At 37.6% G+C, this 21,995-nt stretch overlaps 5 protein-coding genes across 5 annotated transcripts; 4 read left to right on the forward strand and 1 right to left on the reverse strand.

Annotated features, from left to right (window-relative positions):
* The first annotated feature begins 223 nt into the window (after window positions 1-223).
* On the forward strand, window positions 224-5,414 carry LOC108141691. Its single transcript, XM_017265171.2, has 3 exons — window positions 224-377; window positions 4,500-4,728; window positions 5,244-5,414. Coding segments are annotated over exons 1-3 (324 nt in total). The 5' UTR covers window positions 224-375; the 3' UTR covers window positions 5,337-5,414.
* Window positions 5,415-5,622: 208 nt separating this feature from the next.
* On the reverse strand, window positions 5,623-14,184 carry LOC108141974 (WD repeat-containing protein 75). The gene is made up of 7 exons (XM_017265626.2): window positions 13,936-14,184; window positions 13,489-13,875; window positions 12,432-13,086; window positions 12,189-12,367; window positions 10,951-12,128; window positions 10,509-10,879; window positions 5,623-6,053 (listed from the first exon to the last, which is right to left on the reverse strand). Exons 1-7 carry the CDS (start codon window positions 14,025-14,027, stop codon window positions 5,685-5,687), a joined length of 3,231 nt encoding a protein of 1,076 aa, XP_017121115.1. The 5' UTR covers window positions 14,028-14,184; the 3' UTR covers window positions 5,623-5,684.
* Window positions 8,111-10,326, forward strand: LOC108141976. Its single transcript, XM_017265628.2, has 2 exons — window positions 8,111-8,433; window positions 9,973-10,326. The coding sequence occupies exons 1-2, from the start codon at window positions 8,344-8,346 to the stop codon at window positions 10,114-10,116; spliced, it is 234 nt and encodes a 77-aa protein (XP_017121117.1). The 5' UTR covers window positions 8,111-8,343; the 3' UTR covers window positions 10,117-10,326.
* A 277-nt stretch (window positions 14,185-14,461) lies between the features above and the next one.
* On the forward strand, window positions 14,462-16,125 carry LOC108142095 (malectin). Its single transcript, XM_017265790.2, has one exon. The coding sequence runs from the start codon at window positions 14,638-14,640 to the stop codon at window positions 15,685-15,687; it is 1,050 nt and encodes a 349-aa protein (XP_017121279.1). The 5' UTR covers window positions 14,462-14,637; the 3' UTR covers window positions 15,688-16,125.
* A 513-nt stretch (window positions 16,126-16,638) lies between these two features.
* Window positions 16,639-16,849, forward strand: LOC121467874. Its single transcript, XM_041710480.1, has one exon. The coding sequence runs from the start codon at window positions 16,721-16,723 to the stop codon at window positions 16,847-16,849; it is 129 nt and encodes a 42-aa protein (XP_041566414.1). The 5' UTR covers window positions 16,639-16,720.
* The last annotated feature ends 5,146 nt before the right edge of the window (window positions 16,850-21,995 follow it).

Raw genomic sequence — 21,995 nt, forward strand, 5'->3', positions numbered from 1 at the left:
TTAATTCCAAAATTAATTAAAGGCCTAAATAATATGGAAGCGGATCCCTCAACCCCAGCTTTACTCAGCTTTTGCCGCATGCTTCGTTGAGTTTCCGTTTTCGTTTTCATTTTCGTTTTCGTTTAGCCTCTCTTTTTTCAGTTTTGAAAACTTTCAAGTTTTGTCCAAAACCTGCCAACCGATCGGATCTTCGGCTTTGGCCAGTCTGTGTCTGTTGGTTAACTCAAACTTAAATTCAGTTGCCAATTTGCCGCGTTCAAATCAACAACTGTTAGCGGCTATTTAAAAATCTAAACAATCTTTTCGATCCTTAACCATAATATAAACTCAATTATTTTTCCAAATACTTTAATCCAGTTTTAACAGACCTACAAAATGTGAGTTTTAATCATTGTGTTTTAACAAATTTATACAAATTTTTGTGTAAATTTTTAATAAGTAATAAAAGTTAAAAAGTGCCTATTGAGTTAATTTTATTAAAATAAGTTTGTTGTTACTTGGTGATAAATAATAAGAAGACTTTAAACTAAAACCTCTTACCAAATTAATTAAAACAAACGATAATTAAAACAATATATCATATAGCTTAATATAAAATACAAATTTTAATAATGCTTATATGTGAAACATTTATATTATATGCCTGTTAAGTTAAATTAATAATTTTTAATTTGTGCTAAAGAAAAAAAAACAGATTGTTTTGCATAATTTTTAAGGAAAATCTTAATTCAAAAAATTGCATAATCTTTAAGCATGAAAAAAGCAGCATAAATTACAAATTCGATGCGGTTGTCACCCAAAGAGTCAAGAAAAAATGTGACAAAAACTATTCGTACCACAACAAAAATTAAAAAGAAAAACCATAAACAACTTGACCTATCACAAGAGCAACAGCAACTACAACAATAGAGTAAAGTCGGTAACATTGACTGACGAGCATAAAATGTACAAAAATGAAAAATTCAACGACGGGTGTACTCAACACATAATTTAGTTTAACGGTCACGTTTTTTTAACAAATGCCCAAAAATGTCCAAGAAAAAAGCGTTGCTAAAAACCAAACCGAATTCATGAAAACCAGCCACAATAAACCTTAAAAAAAATAATAACAATAATGCAATGACCGAAAAAAAAACTGTTACGATTGTCATGCCGTCCAGTATTTTCAATTAACCCCCCTGCAGACCCAAAAACAAATGCCAAATGCTTTGCCCACTTACGCCATTTGGCTAATAAATATGATCCACAATGACCGCATATCAATATTGACCACAAACGTTGAAAAGGGGCGTGGCAGTTGAGAGTGGGTGTGTTGGGGGCGAAAAGGGGAGTTACCTTTTAGTGGTACGTACATACGTGATCAAAAAAGCTGACATAGTTTTTTTAGTGGCAAATGTTGTGAAATTTTTAATTGGGCATTATTGAATACTAATATAATTTCAAGTGAATTTCACAATAAAATATATTACGGTAGTAAAACATCGAGGATAAAAGTTTTCCCCTTCGTCAATAAGAAAACTAAACAAAATTGAACTAAAATATAGTTCAATATTATAAAATGTATTAGTATTTCTTTTTTGTATATAATTAAATTTTGGAATTTCTGTGAATATTTACAGAACTTGCTTTTTGAGACAATTTTTATAATATTTACATCTAAGAAAATTCTAAATAATTAAAAGCATTAAAAATATTTTTAAAAACAAACTCTTGCCTTTCTCAAAGTCTTAGTCAAAATAAAGCCACCATAACAATGGCTTAAAATTTTTTGAATAGTCATATTGCAAAACGGTCTCCAACTATTACAAAGAATAACTTGTAGTACAAGAGTTTTAATTAAAACCTTCATGGAAATTAAATGTGCACCATCCTCAAAGACGGGACGGCAACCTTGAAACGGTTTAAAAAGTTCACACTTTCGAAAATTAACGATCACTTGCTTCACTTGCCGGCTTAACTTGTAATGAGCGTTAAGTGCGAACCGGGTTTTTATCATCTCTGTTATTTTTTTCGGCTCCAGTTTTCGTGTCCAAGGTTCCTGTGACCTTTCACCCAATAACGGTAGCGATTCAACCTAATTTTCAGATCCAGTTTTTTGATCCCACTCAATCGAGAAAAATAAAAAAATATAACAGATGCGTTAGCATATTTCCTCATTGTATGCAAAATAGTATAAACAAATTTGTGGATGTCGTAGCATAACAATCATACACAATACGTCAATCTTTGTCAATTAAACACATGACCCAAATTGGGAATGCTGGAATGGAATGGAATGGAGCGTCGTACTATATGTTTATGCATATATATACATACATATATATATATATATATATATATGGCTGTAAAAAAGCGAAACTGCAGCGACGCGACGTTGACGCCAATTGGATTCCATTGACCTAATCAGACCCAACAACAAGACTCGCGGTTGCAGATCGCAAGTAAGTAACCGTAGTAGTCGTCGTCCCAGCAACAATTGCCTGGCTTGGTATACAAAATAAGCATGAAAACCTGAAAATGCCAACACATTTTTGACTGGGAAGGCTGCGGTCTTTTCGCATGCGCAAAAGCGCCAGAATTGCATAAGGTGGCCGGTAAGACGGCTTGGATAGCAACCGAAGGCGAAATGCAGCCAACGAGTCATGGGACATCATTTGGTTGTGATCGCGGTGGTCTTGGGGATACCACTCAAAACACCCAAATGGGTGGGTCACTGAACTGAAAAATCAAGGGAAGAAATCTATAAAGTCTCATAAGTGATAAGAAATCACATGTTTTTTTTTTATAAAAAATAATGCAAATATAATCAAATGTCGATTTCCAATGAAATAATAAGTTTCAAATTAAAAGAGGTCCTACGGATACCCATCAAAACGCCCAAATGGATGGGTCAATAAACTGAAAGATCTATGAAAGATATTATTATTATTTCTTAACTTTCGATAAACAATGCACATACATTTATGTTACAGAGGAATCAAAAATTGTTTTAAATGTCGATAAAATAATAATAAATTCCAAGCTAATTGTCCTAGCAACAGTCTAACTTAAAAATGTTTGGAATAAAATCTAAAATAAAATTTAAAATAATAATAAAAAGAAAAGATCATACCAACATACCATTGAAATAATTCCATTTTAATTTAAATTTTTATATTTTATAAATTGTTATTGCAAATTCAACAGTTTTTATCAAGAAGTTAATTCGTTAAAACTATTTTTTTTACAATTTCCATAATATTTATAATTACAATTTATAGATCTTTGATATACAATTGAATTAAGTATATTTAAAAATCTTTGTAAAAAATTAAAGAATTAAAATTCAAAAATAAAAAATGCAAGTATATCAGTCAAAACAGCATGGAAACCTTAAGTAGTCTTTTTAAGGACTATCATACATTTATAAAATTGCTACCCCGAGTTTGAAGTTGCATCATACAATATCCCCTCTCCTCTCTGACTGTATAAAATACACATTATCCAGCCCGGCTTTGGCGATCTTTTGGCCATATAAATTGCCATTAACCAACGGCAAACCATGAGTTTGCAGGTTGACCGAAGGGCGGCAAGGCTGCCTCTGACTCGAAGCCAAACTGCGAAAGCGCAAGTGCCGCCAGTGCCGCAAGTGGCAATATCAAGTCCAAAACTTACATCACCGGCCAGAAACAAGCGGCTAGTGGTCGTCACTGCCGGTTATCCAATTAAAAGCAAAGATCAGGGATCTTTTTGCAGCCAAAGTGGGCCGCTCAAGCCAAGCAGCAGACGCATGACGCTGGAAAATATATATGCAGCATAGTTTTTCTGCCCGCAGCACGCGACATCTAGGAAATGGCAGTCACATGACAACCGAGTTTTGCCACGGCAGACAAATAGAAACTCCCAGTGCTCGAAGTCAGTGTTGCCAGGAAAATATCCTAAACAAAGCTTATAAACTGAAAAACCTTTAGAAGGTTTAACAAATTAAATTTGTAAGTAATAAATTGGGTTTAAAGAGAATTTTAAACATTTTGTCGTATTTTAAGAACGTTTAATTTAAGAAAAAAAATTTTTTTTTGCGGGTGAATAGTTAATACCCAAAAAGTGAAAAAATTTTCCGCTTTAAATGACAACAATTTGAATCAATTTTATTTCATTGATAGAAGTTATTTCATATATGCTAAATTTTAAATGACCTAAAGTTCGTTTTATGGATGTTTGACTGTCAGATATTAAGCCAAATTGCCAGCACTGTCCCCCAGTCAGCTGACTTGGCCAACAAGTTGTCCCGGGCTCCCGAGAGTGAAAAGCGGTCATTTAGGCGTGGACTGGATTGCGGGGATGGGGGATGGGGGACCGGGGATGCGTGTGTGTGCGTGACAGGCGGAAACTTGTAATATTATATGCACGCCACAATTATGTAATGATCATCATGATAATACACCTTAAGCCGAGCAAGTGGAATCTGTCCGTCAGCCGAACTCAACGAGGCGTGATCTTCTTCTCCTCTGTCATTCAAGGTGCCTCCTGCCCGGTCGTTTCATCTGGTCAGCGTTGATTGTGGCAATGGTGGCCCTAGCCATAACAACCGAAGCCAGACCCCAGAGGAATCTGCAGCACATTGCGGTGGTGGAGAACGCCGCCTGGGAGAAGACCCTCCCCCAGCAGTTCCAGAATCCCTTCTATAATACTCCCAGGGTGAGGGACGCCCTGGCCAGATCCAGTTGGTTTGGACCCGGCGAGGAGGTGGTGAGTTCCACAACAGTATCAGTATATAGTGTGAAGATTTAGCTTACACAAAAGTTAAGAAAATATATACAAAGTCATCCACCTTATAGAAAGCGCAACTATAGAAATATACTTATATAAAGAAAAATATGATACATCGATACAAATAAACTATTAAATACAAGTATTTCATACTCAAATAAATTATTTCTCGGTTTGATTTGCATCCATTGTGCTTTTTAGTTACTATATATAATAATATATATTAAATTGTTTTTTAAGGACTATTTTAGAAACCGATTTTAATATCTGAAATATTTAATTTAAATTAAAACCATATTAAACTTAAATTAAAAGCATTTACAAAAATATGGCAATTTACTTTACTTACTTTAAATGCAATATTTTCCGCACTGCATTTAATTCAAAATAAAATGTATGACTCAATTACCAGATATTACTTATTACTATACTATTTTTTAACAGTGTATCAATAATTTGCCATTAAAGCTTAATATAGTAAAATTTTCCTCTAGGTTTTAGATCGCCAAGCTGAGAAAATCCCACGTATGGAAATCTACAATGTGTTGTCCCATGCCGGTTTGATACCACGCCGGCGATTCTTTTAACTTAATAAATATTTTACTATCATTTATCTACTGTAAACATTATAAAAATAAAATTCAGTCATTAGTATAGGAACCAAACTAAGAACTATGATTTTATAAATTCCATGTGTTGGTAAGTAAAGATCAAAGTAAAAAAATGTATAAGTGAGTTTTTTAAGTTGCTTTAAAATTAAAAATTATAAAATATGTTTTCCCCTTCCTTAAAAATCTAATTAAATATTTCTGTAGTTTCCTTTTAACTGTCAAAAAACTTATTTATTGCATTATGACTTTTATTTTCTTTGTCTTATACAAAAATAGAAGAATTAATCAAACTTTTTAAGAACAACTAATAGGTTTTTTTTACATTTATAACTTTAGTTTGGTTCTCAGCGACGTGATGGTTTTTAATCGATTATCCAACGTCTGCTGGTCAGTTTCCCCTTCGGGTAGCAGATCGTCCAGCTTTTCATTCTGCTCCAGGAGCGTTTTCCGGGTGTCCAAAGTGCTTCCCGTCGCCTCGCCTTCCTCCGCCAGCTCTTCATTCTCCAGCTCATCATCACTGTGCCCGTGCAACAGTCCATTGCCATTGACGGAGCCTCCGTTGGTCAGTGGGGCATCTTCTCCGGATTTCGATAAATGCCTCGAGGTTGAGTCTGCCTGTGTCACTAGAGATTTGACGAATTCGCTACAAATCAGGCTCATGGCGGGCATCGTGTGGGCGGAAAGATTGACAAACTGTAATACCGAAATTAAATATTAATTGGCATTGACCTTGCTGAAGTTCAAAAACTGTGTTAGAAGTGGTAGAGATGACCGATTTTTTTTGGGTCCAAAGATAGCCAGATTCAAACAATATAAAATGTTTTTTTTTGTAAATGGATTTTTTAGTTGCCAAGGAAAAACAATAAACAATCAAATGTATCAAGGTAAATACTAAAAAGAAGCATATTTTTAAATCAAGTTTTACTGGATATATTGTAATAAGTTACAACGCTATTTTGAAATTGTCCATTGTAAATTTTAATTTTTATAAGCTCTTACTTGGTTTCGTTGAGCCACTTGTTTTAACGGTTTAAAGTGCATTAAAGTTTAACAAACTATATATAAAAATACAATAAAATTTTAAACCGGTTTAAGCTTTAAAGCGACAAATTTACCTTTTACTTATTCATTTAGGAAAGAAGTCAAAAGAAAGTTACAACAATTTTGAAAAGTTGAAATAGCTTTTTCATAGTTTTTTATGGTTCAATAAATTTTCAAATAAGCCTAGCTTTAAAAAAGCTATAACCCCAACACTATTAAGATGCGTCTGTAGTTGATAATATTTGCATTTTTTTGGGTGTCGAGATTGTGGTTCAAGTTCAGCGCTGGACAATGGTAATCACATTATTATTTTTCGGTTTTCTGTTTTGTCATTGCTGAGCGTCTTTTAAATGCGCCGAATACCGTGTGACTATTAACCTTCGCGCATGCGCTTGCCGCCTGTGGATATTGTTGATCCATTTTGATGCATACTAAACGAAATTGGCAAAAACAATCCAAGTGCAAACATGTCTGTCAATTCCTTAAGTGGTTAGTTGCAAAATATTATTGTTTTTCCCAGGAAAAGACACTCACTGATGACTCAAACTGATTCACTAGCGATAAGACTGAACCGAGAATTGAGTTCATTTTCAGCAACCGACTAAAACTAGTATAAATTCTCAAAGAATACGGTAATTGGCGTAAGTAATTACGCCAAATACAAAATTGCACGTAGCAACAGAGTCGCAAAAATTTACAACGTCAAACAAAGCGATCTTAATTATTGGACGAACATAATCGAATATTATCGGGAAAAACTAAAGTGTCACAAGCACGCAATGAAAATTGCTTGCTACACGCATAAACAATAAATTCAGGGGACAATGGCTTAAGGGAGAAATGAGGGGTGAGTTCAATTCTGGGCACAGTGGTGTTAATAATCAGTAACTTGACAAAAAAGCTTTTAGAGGCTACACAGAAATTTTGTCATATTTCAAAATGATTGGAAACAATAATGTTGTTAAATTTTGTTTCTACTTTTTTAATATAAATTTAAAAGAACATTTTAAGTTATAACTAAAAACGAATTTAAAATGCTATCAACAATGGTTAGATGTTTAGAAAATATATTTTTTTTTGTTCTTTAGTGATTATATTTCTTTACAATCAATATTTATTTTTTAAAAAATATTTATAATATAATAATATTTATATAATATATTTAATTTTGAAAGCTGAGATTTAAAAAATTGATTTAGTTTTTTTTATTTCATCAGAAAAGGTATAATATAATTTACTACTTTGATGATCTTAAAGTTACAGAATCATTTTTTATTTCTTCAAAAATTTTATTTTCCACTCATGTCTTTGGGTTGGGTTGTGTTTTTAAAGGATGCTAAATAAGGGATAACTCATCGAATTTCGATAGCCCAAAACCAAAATTTTTAAAATAAGATATTAAGAATTAAACCCTTCAAATAAGAAAACTTCATGTTCTGTTAGGATTTCTACCACCCTACCCCACTGTGCAGCGGTGCTCTTGCACCAGCCCCAGTTGTCCGTTCACAATGGGCATTGGCAAGTGCACAAGTCATCGGAGCAAAGAGCAGAAAAGAGCGAGCTCAACCCACAATCATAACAAAACGAAGCCGAAGCCAGTGCCGAAGTGGAATTCCGGAGCCGAAGTCCGGAGCTGCGAGTATAAATTGACGAGAGCCGCGGCGACAGCTCAACACTTTACCGTTGTGTTCCGCAGCAACAACCGTTAGCCGGAAAGAAGAGAGCCGGAAGCGCGAGCCGCTAAAGTTTACGGAAATAAAGGCGGACAAAAGTTCATCCTCTCCTGCAACTGACAAAAAGTGCCAAAATCCAGATTAAACGATTTACGAGCGATTTACGAATTAAACAAAAACGAAAACAAACAGCATTTGGAACGGTGCAGAGTGCAGTGCAGAGGCGTGTAACTCTTCCTCCTCCTCACCCGGATACGGAAAATTGGAAAATGTGGCCCAACTTTGTTGCCGTCATTTCCATGCTATGCCTTGCATTCTTTACTTGGGCAAAAGCTGGACCTGTGCCAATTGTGAATGAGGTGAGTGGATGGCAGGGGGCAATGGGGCATGTGGCATGTGGCATGTGCCATGTGCCGTGTGTCAAGTGAAAAAGGAGTACAGCAGGGGGCACGAATTTGGGGCAATGACTTCATTCGCATTCCAAAATAAAATGGCTGCCCCAGCTGCAATATGCAGGAAGTGCAAACTCGCTAATTAAAAGTGGGCGTTAAGAATCGCGAGAAAAACAAAGTGCACTCTTAATTAAAAGATTGCTTTTGAATTAAAAACAACGGGGGAAGAAAACCCATCAAAGTTGCATATAGGAAGAGCAGTCATACACATAACGTCTACCACCCACTTTCAAAGCAAGGGAAAATTTTTTAAAAATAAGATATAACCATATCCCATTTATTCAATTTTAAAAACTAGTTCATCCAAATTTTAGGATTTAGAGCACTTGGATTAAATAGGTTCTGATATTTATTAATATCTATCAATTTTAATTTAATTTAATTTTAATTTTAATCTTTTTAACATTTAGAAAATTGAATTCTCCTTCAGAAGGTATGCAAATATATAGGAATAAGAATTTTCCAGAAACAAATTAAACATCAATATAAAAATATAAGTTCCTAAGATATTTATACAAAATACTGATCTTGGCAAAGTTAAGGCATAAGAGTAGAGCCAGTCATTTTAAAAACAACAATAACCCCAACCATTTGCCATTTAGTCTGGAAAATAACAAAATTTGTTTGTCGCACACTTTTGCGGCGTGTGTTATTAATCTTTTCAACTAAATATAGATGGGAAGCAAATGTTTCATTTCCAAGATCACCGAGATTTCCTATAGGCGACAGCAGTTTATATAATATTCCATATGGATCCTATTCCCTTATCAACTTGACCCTTGATAGAATAAACAAAGTAATTAATTAATTGTAAAAATAACAACTGATTACTGGAATTATCTTTGGAAAGGAATACCCCCAAATTGGCGGAGTCAAGTTCAGCTGATTGCCAAGCCGTCCATTATAATATTTTTTCGGCTTCTCATCGTTTAACATGAGTAAGGTATCATGTGATAATACATATCCAACTCGATGAATTTATGTTCCGAGCAGACCTATCCCAAAATCCCTAAAGCAGATTGTTCAGTTGCTAGGCTGCTATAACTCACGTGATTTACATAAATCCTAAGCGAAGGCACAATTGAATGGCGGGTCCAAAAATAAAACCCACTTCGAGAAAACAGCGTTATAAATCTCAATGGAAATTATTCAAATTGAGTTGAACGCCAGTTGGGCGCAGACAGAAAACACAAAAGAACAGAAAAACTAAAAAGCAAAAGGGACAAAAAATATAGTGACGACTCAGGTCAAAGTAAAGCGACGTCAGAGTCTTGAAAAAATATATCCTGAACTCTAAACTCCTTTTGTAGACCATATAGAAATATATTGCACAGAATATTTACAAGTATACATTTGAAAAGATTTTGTTCGTATTATTAGGAGGCAATTTATTTAAATGGTGTTTTGACTCCTGTAGTTTAATCCCTATAATAATCAAATTTTCAGCACCAACAACTGATGCCCAAAGTCCCTCAATGGCATTGTCTGCGCTACTTCAAGCACGATGTCCTGATGATGCGACGTTGTCGCCATTTGCGAGTCCCTACGGCGCCGCGTTTGGGCGATGTCCTCAAGCGAAAGAAGAAATAGTATTCGGCCCACAGACAATCATCGTCAATACTCAAAACGACTGAGCAACAAGATAAATTACAAACATTTTTAAAGGATTTCTAAACCAGACCAAAGCTAAATCAAATATATAATACCATTTATCATAGAATTTCTAATCTAATGTTAAGTCTAACCAATTGTACTTCATAGATTTGTAAGAATTCAATAAAACAAATTTTATAAACGAAATTTCTCATTTCCAAATCCTGAATCATTTGTGTTTGAAATTGGGTAAATTCATTGGGAATAATAATCGAATCGAATGAATTGATTATGAGAATAAATTATGTTTAAATAATGTTAAACGAAGTGTAGTGCAAACTTAGAGATTATTATTTAAAATGCTAATAAGTAGTATAAATTAAACTCACCGCATTGACGGCACTGTGTTCTCCTCGTCCCACGATTAGAGGGCCACTCTTCTCCGGGGATTCAGTGGAAGCCTGCTGCTGCTTGGTCGCATGAATGCCGAATGTCGCGTGCTTCAGCAGATTTTCCGTGGCAGCGGACTGAGCAAAACTGATCGGCGCTGGCGCATCATCCGATGGACTCTGACCCGGTGGCGCCAGGTATGCAATCTCCTGCGAATGGGTGAGCATCAACAGCGTGGACTGCGCCTGCCAGTCCACGTTGATGGAGCTCTGCTTGGGTTGTCTCCTCGGCAACCAGGCCAAACCATACGTTTTGGGCAGATTACTGCGCTGATAAAGGGGCAGCGGAACATTCGGCTGGAAGACGTGCACTAAAGGATGCAACAAGTAATGCAAATTAATAAACGGGTCAATGGTTAATTGATATTCCAAATAGACTCACGTTCATCATTTTTCGTAATGACAGCCATTAGATTGGTGAGCGGATCAAAGGCCAGCTGACGAACGGATAGTTTCAGACCTGCCTGCAGTCGCAGCGTCAGTAGGTTCCAGATGAGAACCCTTGATTCGGTGCAGACTGCCACCAGATGAGCCTGATCGCCGGCTCCAAATTGCACTTGTGAAATTTGCGCCAATCCCTGCAACGGAGCTGCCTTTGCTGGAATTCTCTTCACTTTTGGCGTGCCTTTGCTGCTCTCATCCAGCATTGATTTTTTTTTAGCATCCTCCTTTCTCGGTTTACTGCTCTCATCGATCTTGAGGACGCTGAACAGGTTCATCACATCCTGCGGCACCAAATCCTCGAAGTTCTGCCGCCGCCTAGTCAAATGACTTAGTCGCTGTTTGGCTTTGTAACGATGTCGCGTGTGCAGCCGATGCAATCGGGCGTCCAGTTTGCGTAGTCTCAACCTCGTAGCTTGAGGAATCTGCGCCCTTTGCTGAAGATGCTCCATCAACCGATTTCGATGGGCCTGCGGGACGGAACATTCGACCCCAAAGCGTCGCAGCAGTTGCAATTTCTGATGCAAGCCCAGTTCGGGCATTTTCATTATGTACCTAAACACTGACTCCTTGCTGGCATTTTCCGGCTGATTCATGAGCTTTGCTTTGGCTGGAGGACCCACTATTAAGTCCTTGGCCTGATTAATCAACTTCTCATCGTTGCTATTCAGCAGGGTCTTTAACAAAGCCCACAATTGCTGCCTTTGCTGTGTAAGTTCTTTCCTAGCTCCATTCAATGGCGTCTGGGCCAATCTCAACTGAGCTTTGGATATTACACCATCTAGGCCGGGTGGACAGCTCAGTGTTTGAAGGGGCAGCCGCGGATTCCTTGCATCGTAAAGCGCCAAAATATTGCCGTAACCCACGGCCAACAGAGAGCCATCCTGTGAGAAGCACAGGGAGCCAATGGGCAGATTTCGATAGCTTGTTTGCGCCAGGCAACACCACATTGATCCACGCTTGTAGATGTTTTCGGAGTCTGTGAGGCCCCACACCTTTATAACGTTATCCTCACCAGCTGTGGCACAGCGCAGATTGTCCACCTGGAACTGATTGGAGAAGATAATGTCCTTAAAACCATGCTCATGTGGCAGATCTATCTCCGTGTTTAGAATGTAACTGCAGGAAAGTATAAAATTATATTACTTTAAAAAAATATTATATTACTTTCAAACTTACCTCTGCAACTTTTCATTGTATTGCCAGAATTTGAGACGCACTTCGGCAAAAGTCTCCATATCATTGTACACCTCTCCAGTTGCCATCCAATTGATATTAAAGGCAGCTCGTGTTATACGAGTATTGTAGATAATATGATTGTCCTCCTCACTACGGAAATTAGTGTCCACCACGCGTAGCTACAAGGGAATGCAAATTTCAATTTAAAATACAAGTAAATCCAGCATTTCAATAACAACTCACATTATACAGCATACTCTTGGTGTAGGCCGAATAGAACTGCAAGTGTCCAGATCTGCCATTCAGCACTAGTGTATTGGTTCTTGGATTCAAGCGCAAGCCCACGGGGAACTTGCCCAAGCCCGTCTTATTCTTGGTCTCGTATGTAAAATGCTGGACAGTGGATTTTATTTGGCAACTGCTGCCAGTTATCAGTATAATCGCATTATCCTCCGTGCAAACCAAGACAGTCTCATTGTCATTGCTGACCACAATGTGTCGGATTACATTGGACATTCTGGGCAAGTACGTGCGATTTTCGGGCGTGGCTATGGGCCATTTCACCAGGACGGTCTCATGTCCGCCGCTATAGATGCTTGCGCCTGAGGGCGAAAATGCCAGACTGGTCACCTCCATGTAATGCCAATGGAACAGCGTGCTGGTCATCGTTTCCTTTTGCTCAAAATCCCGCCAAAGGTAAATCTTGCCATTGGAATCACCGATGGCCGCCACCATTTCGCAGGGACTCATCCGTACACAGGTGACGGTTTGCTTAAGAAAGTTCTTATAGCGACAGAATTTCCACGTAACATAATTCACAAAATAGATGTAGAAGCCCTGAGCCAGGACTATGTACTTGAACTCACCCTTTCCCACGTCCACCAGGGGAGTACGAACTCTGTTGAAATTAAACATACATTAGATATGGATTTTTAAACTTAAAAAGCGGTTTTAAATTATTTTAACTCAAACTCAACCTTTAACTATACCCTTCAATTTTGTAGGGTAAGCAAGTCAGCAACAGGTATTTGAAATATCAAAACTACTCTACAAAACCTTTAACATATTTAATCATTTAACATTATTGAAAATTCTGTGTTCTTATTCTTCAAATAATTTTAAGGACATATTCTAAAAAAACATTTATAGTTGTATAATAACAAATTGAGCAGTATTTATAATGTTTAGAAATTTGTTAAAACAATATTTGAAATTAAAGTTTCCACAGTTTAGAAAGATGTTATCTTGGTATCTTGAGATAATATGGTTTTGGAAAGGGATATCTGAGGTGGTTACTCACTTTAGCTTGAGGCCGCAGTTGACTTCAATCTTTTCACCCGTATTCGTGTTGACCACAAACCAATTGACCTGGTCGCCACTTTTCCTCTTTGTGGTCACAAAGGCGCAGGCTGTGTCGCCACCTTTATAGAGGTTCATCAGGTGGCATGTTAAGACAGTGGTGTCGCCAGAGTCTAGCTTTAAGGCCACTGTTTTCTTGAGCACTCCCGCCCGCCAATTCCAGCGGACCAGCTCCCCCGTGCTTGTACAACCGATCAAGAGTTCCGGTTGCTTGAGGTCCAACTCCAAGCTGATCAATGGCGCCGTGGCATCGTCCAGAACTCGGGTAAGTTCACCCGTACTTGTTGCATACACCTGTACATTTGTCTGGCATCGCACGAACATAAATCTGGCGGATAGGAATCGCGGTTAACCATATAGTTCTGCATGGTATTAGAGGAGCACTAACCTTCCATCGGGCGAGAAGACGGGCGCATGTTCCACGATGTTGCCGCCTGCCAGAATCTGCAGCTCCAATCGGTCCTCGTCGTCGAAATACATGACTGTCCTTTTGTGGAATCGGTGCTCTGGTAATCCTCAGTGCTGCGGCACTGCCTGCAGAATTAACTTTTACTCAATTTACGCGTTTTAAACCACTTTTCGTGGGCTATTTTCGCAGTAAATCTTAATCACATCAATGCACGTGTAGGTCAGTGTGACCGGCTATTGGGCGCCAAAATATTCTGTATGTTGAATGAAAAATACTGAAATATACCAATTAGAGATTTTAACCAGGTATATAATAGTAAAATTGTTGTACATATATAAGTTTTTAAGACATAAATTTCTTATGAAAAGAAAATTTGTTTTTATTTCAATACCTCAATGTATTTTTAATTTTCGAAGAAAAATAAAAACAAATAATTACAAAAAATATCGGAGCTCCAGAAATACCAGCTCCAAGAACCAGTTCCGCGGTTCACTGGTTCCTTCAGTTGAGAACCCATCGTTGCAGCCCTGTACGCTCTGTATAGAAATAAATTTGTTGATGGATTTATTGCGGCCCCTTAAGCGAGCTAGAATCACTTTAGCTAGTTAGGCGACGGGACTTCGACCAGGACAAATTCCGGAAAACTCAGAAGCCAGAAAAGAGGTCCTCCGAACGGGGAAAATGCAAAGTGAATTCTGGGGCAAAACAAAAACTGCTGACATGTGCAACGTAGCATGGAAAAGGGGGCTGCTTTGCTGGGACTGCTTGCGGGCAAGTGGTCAAAGGACCTGGATGCCCCTGTTCCTGCTCCTGGCACTCATCCTAATCGCTAGCTCCTCAGCCGCCGAACCCCTGAAAGTCATATACGCCGTTAACGCTGGCGGAGATGAGCACACCGATCTAAATGGCGTCCAATACGATGCGGATCCTTTGAAGGGCATTGGGATCGCTTCGGATTACGGCAAACACCTGCTGATGATTGGCCGGGTGCAGGAACAGGACGAGGTGCTCTACAGGACCGAACGCTATCACACCACCACCTTTGGCTATGACTTACCCAGCGATGGCGATGGAGATTACGCCCTGATAATGAAGTTCTGTGAGGTTTACTTCGATGCGCCGCAGAAGAAAGTATTCGATGTGCTCCTCAACCGAAAGCACGTGGTCGTCCGGCAACTGGACATCTACAACCAGGTGGGCAGGGGCTCGGCCCACGACGAGATCGTGTACTTCAAGATCAACAATGGTCGATTAAACTACGAGGGCGAGGTATCCGATGTGCGGAATGGTCGCCTGCGACTCGACTTCATCAAGGGAGCCCTGGATAATCCCAAGATCAATGCCTTCGCCTTGCTCAAAGGAGATGTGAGCCAAGTCGCGCGACTGCATGGCACTGAGGCGAGTGAAAGGATCAAGCCGGAGGGCAAGCAAAATGCCGAACAGAAGCCAGGACAGGTGGAGCGGGTGGTGCGCAACCAGCGGGAGGATATCGATGAGGATGACGAGGATCTGGACGACGAGGAGTTTGAGGATGAGGTGGCCGATCAGCAGCAGCACAATGATCAGCTGGGCAGCGATCAGTTGTCACAGCAATCGTCAGACTCCAAGCGATCATATAGCGGGCCACGTCAGCCCAATCCGTACTCCATGGACGACTCCTCCATCCTGTTGCCGGTCTTCATCGCCATCGGGGCCTTCATACCGCTGCTGTTCTGCCTCTGCAAGCTGTGATCCCAATCCCAATCACCCGTCGCCCACTCAACGATCTCGGCCTGCGTTGATTTCCTGCTTTGTGATTTTGTGATTTTGATAAAAGACTTTATTGTATACTTATCGTTTAGTTCGTACATTAGGCATACCCTAGAGATCAATTCCCTGGATCCCAAGACGCACAGCTCTCTCTCTTTCTCTCTCTCTCTCTCTCGCTCTATCACCCTGTACTTTCCATATTTTATAAGAATTTTTTTCATGTTCCTTTGGTTGACCACTGCCGCCACAGGCTCGGGTACTTAATCGTTGAGTCACTTAATTTATATTCTCTGATCCGTTGATCGCTTGTCTCGGGGATGTGCGCACAAATTGTAAGCCGTTTGCAGGACAGTTTTGCTTGGAAACTGCTAATTTTGAATGAAATTAAATAAAAGAAACTTTGTTTGTTATTGAACAAAATGTTTGTGATTATTTTCATGGTAACTTTCTTCACACTTTAAAAATTTGCAGGTCTACCCTAGTTTAAGCTGCATGTCGGTCGTTTTCTGACCCTCTGATAACCATAGAATTTAGATTTGATTAGGAAACATGATTTTTTGAGAGTTAACTTTGTGGATCAATAAACATTAAATTATGTTGAAAATTCAAGATATAAGAACAGCCCGCCTAAATATAGAACTAAGCCACGAACAATAAAGATCTGGAAAGAAAATTGTTAAAATTCATATGCATTTACTCATAAATTATCTAGATTACTATTTTACAATTTGAACAAAAATGTGTCGTAGGGAAGGTAAACAGTAATAAAAAATATAGGTACTCCCCAACACTGCCGATATATTATTGTAATAATATTAAAATTAAATTAAATGACACGGTAAATAATAAGGTTACAATTTTTTCCGGTGCACCGACTAGTTCAATTTTCGATTCGATAGCCCGCCTATCGGACGGCAATCGAAATGAGGTCTTGCGAATGTCCTGCTGGCTGGAAAAGCTGGCGTCGTGAGGAAAATTCAGTCATCAGCGCGTGTCCATCGAATCGGCAGTGAAAATGTGCCAGCGGCGGTTCTTTAGCAGCAAGTACACTAGTTTCCACAAGAATCACATCAAATTATTTGCCGTTTACATGAAAACGGCGAGTCTGATGCAAAACTTAAATGTGCTGAAGCGTTCGCTGTAAACGCCGCTGCCCCCGCCGCTGCCGACGTCGCAGCCGCCGCCTACTCCGCCCTCCTCCTGCAGAAAAATTAAAATAAAATTAAGGCCGGGCTGTGTGTGTGTTAGTGTATTTCAAATAGTGCTAAATCGTAAAACAAATTCGTAAGTCTTAACGCAAAATACGAAATGTCTGAAAAAAAACGGAAAATCTGGTGAAAGATGTTGATAAGAAATACAACAATTACAATTCAACTTAGGCGTGTCTATCAAAATAACGGTAAGTCTCATTAAGTCTTACATAATTATTGGGAAATCTGATTTAGGTATTTTTTTTATTGATATACCAATTGCATAATAACGGAGTTCGGTATTATGTTTACCGATTTTTCGTCTGTCCTTTTCGTCAGAGTTTGACTTTGCCAAAAGCCATAAATCGTTCGTGGAAAAAAAAACATTCTGTCATCAGGTGCAGGAAAAAAAGTATCACTCTCTCGCGGTCTCGCTCTCTTTCTCCCGCTCCCATTTACGGTTACTTTCTCTCCCACGCGCTTACAAAAAATCGGCAAACAGATGTTTTTTGGCTCTCCTTTGCGCATGTAACGGTAACGGCCTACGCTAAACAAAAACAAATTGTCTATGCCGCGGCCATTTTTACGTCACAGTCGCTGCAGCAGCTCTTAACAATAACAAAAACAATAACAACTGCATCCAGCTCTGAAAAGCAGGCTACGTTTTCAGCATTGTTTTTGTGTGTTGAGTGTGTGATGTTGTCTGTATTTGTGGGTAGGGGGAGTTTTATATAATGCAAAAACAACCGCAAGCGCGTTGTTTGTTATGGTTGTTTCTGATGTGTTATAAATGTGTTCCGTCTTGTGGATACAGCATTATAAGTAAAGTTAAGTCTAACTTTTCCAACTTTCTTAATTTTAAGTCAATTTATTTTCTCAAAAATATTGGTCTTCAACATAACATTTTCTATAAAACTTAACCATCAAGAAATCCAAATTTGTACTTACTATTAAAAAATTTCCTTTTAAAACAGAAGATTTAAGTAACTCACAGAATAAGAGAAAATACTTGATTTGTATACATTCAAACATGCTAGAAAATACTTGCAAGAGTGAAGCCGTCCATTTATTCATCTTAAGAATTCGTAAATCAAATTCTCTGCTCATCAGCAATTTTTTTATTGTTTTGCAATATAATTTTATATTTCTAAATGTTTATATGGAAGTAGAGAGTATGATAATTTACGAGTTATAAAAGAACCAAATGAACTTAAGTGCTTTGCACTCTGGCAAATAGACTTCACAGTAGTTTGCATTATAAGGTTTTTGGCTCCGATTCCGTTGCGGCAAAGCCATAACTATTGTCCGCTTGTCACGCCCCAAGAAAATGGAATTTCGGTTGGGTTTTTTTTTTGCCTGATTTACTGTAATGCTGCGTAGCAGTGGCCTTTGTCCTTCGTCCATGGTCATGGCAAATGTATTATATGTAATGAAATTGTTGTGCTCCGCATCCCGTGGCCCTCGATCTGTCTGATGAACTATGGTCGAGGAGATGGCGATGAAGGAGCTGTCTGATTTGCTATTTTGGTTCGTCCTGCGGCGTGTCCTTGAGAAATGCTTGGGGCTTACATAATAGCCGGTGGCGGAGGCGAGAGAGCTTTGGGGGTTGCTGGGCGTTATTATTATTATTATTGCTATGTTTTCCAGCTGAAAGTTTAAGCCGCACACACGCACTCAACATTCGGCCCTAATGAACTTGAACTAGGACTACAGACTACGGACTACGGACTACTTTCAATAGCTTCTGCTCTACAGCTCGCAACTTTGGGGCAAAACTTTGGCGGTTTTCCGTTTACGGGCTTTTGTTTGTTTGCAAATGACTTTGTGGATTTTCTTTATGCCTTATCAAAGTTTTAAATATAGATATTGTTTGTTAAGTTCAAAATTATTTTTTTAATGGTGTTTTTTTATATCCATACTTAACAAAGTTTTTTGAGACTTATTCGACTTACTAAAGGTTTTTATTAATAATAGTTTAGCATTACAAGTAACACTAATATTAAACAGAACCATATAAAAATAAAAAATGAAAGCAGTGTTTCTTTTGTTATTACATTCACTTAATGAAATTTAGTTAATGCAGGATAAGTTTCTTTCACACTTTTCTCAGCTTGGTTATGTACTTAGAACATTCACAATATTCTAGATCAAAAAAAAAGTCATAAAAAGGACTTTATTAATTTTTTAGTTAAGAAATTGAGTGCCCATCCTAAGACCAATTCGCCTCTTTTTGCCCGGCTTCCAATTCAATTATATTCAGCAATCTAATCGAAATTATTTTGCCATTGTGAGCTCTGCAAATCGTTATCATTATAACATCTTACACTGAGAGAAACATCGGTTTAAGATTCTTATTCTGAATGGCTGTGTTCTTAATTTGTATATAATTAAATCGTTATAATTATTCTGAAAGTAAACAAGTTAACCAGAATGTACCATTTATGATAGATTTTGTCTAGCATTTTTGATAGTTTTTTTTTTGTCTCCATGCAAACTTGACCCTGCCTGTGGCTTTAGTGTATAAAAATGTACTTTCTCGATTCATAAAATCGTCGTTAGAGACATCCAATCAAGGCAGCAGACGACGCAGTTTCGCAAAATGAACCCCGTCCTTAGGATTCAATTACTTGCACTTAGCTGCAGTCGTTCAAGTACAAGGATAATGGGTATTTGTTTCGTTTTTCAGACCAAAGATAAAAGAGCTGCACCCACACGCCGTCAGCTGCCAGCTTTGGATCGATATTATGGAAATGCCACGATATTGAAATGTTTACCCTGAAAGTGCTGCACACACTCACTTGTTTCGTGCCCTTTGAAATTATCAAGGAATTACAATCGTGTTGTTATCCCTGCACACAGGACTCTGGCCCCAGCCCTGTTATGCCATCCAAAAAAATCAATTTCCATTGCGGGAAACTCGTTTGCGGTCGGTCAAATATTCATTTCAATTAACTGCACAAAAGTGGGCAAGAATGCAAGGAAATGTCACTTAATTGACGTGTTTATATGTATCATGGACAATAAGCTCCTGTGAATATCCAATGGTTTTTGCATGTTTAAGAGACCCTATCTTCGCTTTCTGTGATTTACTTTGAAATAATTAACTTTTGTATTTTTTACGTTTTTTATAAGATTCGTCCATTGTGTTTATCTGATTATTTGGATTTACCGATTATTTCCTTTCATGATAATGTATTATTCATTAAATTCTGTGGGACAAACTTATTGACTCCATCATTTCTGGTTTTAGAAATCAAGGTTTATTTTGATTGAAAACTTTTATAATAATATTAAACGTTGTTCATATTTTAAAAGATTTTCTTAAACGAAATTTGGGTCTATTTTTTATTTAAAAATGAGTAATAAGGCACAATAATACTTATTTTCTTAATAATCAACCACGATTTTCTCTATCCAGTCGGCGTAACTTAGTATATTTGTAAGGATGATCACACCATTTTTGTGAAAGCTCTTAATGTATATATATATATATATACTTTATATATGTAAAGTATATATATTTTATATAAAGATCAACACTCGAGTCGATTTAGCGATGTCGGTTTGTACGTTTCTCCGCAATCTATGCTGTCTTATAGATATTTGAATAAATAACCTTGGTTTACAAATTTAAATCGATGAATTCCTCCACACATCAAACCTTTATTTTCCGGTGCAGAAGGTAATCAAAAAATGGCATTCAAAATATTTTGTATAGTTCTCGATTTCTTTTTTTGTAAGTGATTGATTTTTTGATTAAACAAGTTTATATACCTCTAAAATAAATTAAATACTATTTAAAACATCTAAAATTTGTCTTAAAACATTTCTATGGCAAGCAAATTACAAGCATAATTCTAAACTATTACATTATTAAAATGTCAAAAAAAATTTTTTTGAAGTAAAAAGTTGATTTAAATGAAACTTAAACAGTAATTATGGAATATTTAACAATTACTAGTTCTTCAAGAAAAAAAATTAAAAAACAGCAAAGTTATAATTATTTTCATTTTTTTTCTGATTGTTTCAAAGGGATCCATATGCTATAGTCGTCCGATCCGGCTCGTTCCGACTTATATACTACCTGCTATAGCGGGATAACTTTTGGGAAAGTTTCATGCATATAGCACTAAAAATGAGAAACTAGTTTGCGTAGAAACGGAAGGATGGAAAGACATGGCTTGATCGACACTCCTAGTGATGCTGATCAAGAATATATATGGGCATTTCCAGAAAAAAGTCAACCAAGCCCTAAAAACGAAACGTTGAGAAAAACGACGTAATAATATTAATAATAATAGAATTAACGAAATTAAATCAACACAAACATAGAAATTATATATGAGTATAAATTTGAACAAAAATTTTTTTAAGGTACATTTTTGTTAAAATTTTTTAATTTGTTGGTGGCTAACAGACTTACGCTCTGTCAAATGCCGGAACAACTCTGTTATCAGACCGATTTCGGGTTCTGCGCTCTTTCAAATACATTTTTCTATGATTTCTCGCATGCGATTCTCGGCAATGTTAAAACTTCGTTGTCCTAACATTTTTATGTTAGCTGATCAATTTCTTTACATTTTTATGTTGGATCATCTGTTTCCCATGATTCAGATCATCGTTTTCTAAACATTTATGTGGGCAGCGCTGCGGCAGAGGAAAAGCAGAGGGGATATGGAAAAACATCGATGTTGTTCCGTTAAGCATCGATGACACGGATGTTTTGAAAACATCGATGACAACGATATTGGCATCGATGATTCTCCACCTCTACTGTAGCGCGCATTTTACTTTTAGACTCGGTGGCGGAAAATTCGATTTTCCATGCCCAGCCAAAACGGGACTGTTAATTCAGGAATTATTCTATTCTATCGGGCAACTATTTAAATATGTAAATCGAAACGAGAGCAGGCCGTGTTTTCCCCCTACTTTTTGTGACGCCGTTTTTGTGATATGTGAATAAAATATGTGCGCCGTTTGTTGGGCATAAATTAGAAATCATTATTTATTGCACACGTCTGGAGTGCGAATCAAAACAAAATCGGAAACGGAGAGAAAGGAGAAAAGTAGCGGGAGAGGAGAGAGTGGTTGCAAGAGAGT

This window comes from Drosophila elegans, unplaced genomic scaffold (assembly GCF_018152505.1).
Source record: "Drosophila elegans isolate 14027-0461.03 unplaced genomic scaffold, ASM1815250v1 contig_814, whole genome shotgun sequence".
Taxonomy (NCBI): Eukaryota; Metazoa; Arthropoda; class Insecta; order Diptera; family Drosophilidae; genus Drosophila; species Drosophila elegans.

Bases quoted from the DNA above. Each gene is read 5' to 3' on its own strand.
- LOC108141691 (XM_017265171.2), top strand. The intron at 4,729-5,243 runs GTGAGTTCCACA...ATTTTCCTCTAG, and splicing joins TTGGACCCGGCGAGGAGGTG to GTTTTAGATCGCCAAGCTGA.
- LOC108141976 (XM_017265628.2), top strand. From the start codon at position 8,344: ATGTGGCCCAACTTTGTTGCCGTCATTTCCATGCTATGCCTTGCATTC. The intron at 8,434-9,972 runs GTGAGTGGATGG...TCAAATTTTCAG, and splicing joins CTGTGCCAATTGTGAATGAG to CACCAACAACTGATGCCCAA.
- LOC108141974 (XM_017265626.2), bottom strand. From the start codon at position 14,027: ATGTATTTCGACGACGAGGACCGATTGGAGCTGCAGATTCTGGCAGGC. The intron at 13,087-13,488 runs GTGAGTAACCAC...TAATTTCAACAG, and splicing joins AACTGCGGCCTCAAGCTAAA to AGTTCGTACTCCCCTGGTGG. The intron at 12,368-12,431 runs GTGAGTTGTTAT...ATTCCCTTGTAG, and splicing joins CCAAGAGTATGCTGTATAAT to CTACGCGTGGTGGACACTAA.
- LOC108142095 (XM_017265790.2), top strand. From the start codon at position 14,638: ATGCAAAGTGAATTCTGGGGCAAAACAAAAACTGCTGACATGTGCAAC.
- LOC121467874 (XM_041710480.1), top strand. From the start codon at position 16,721: ATGTGCCAGCGGCGGTTCTTTAGCAGCAAGTACACTAGTTTCCACAAG.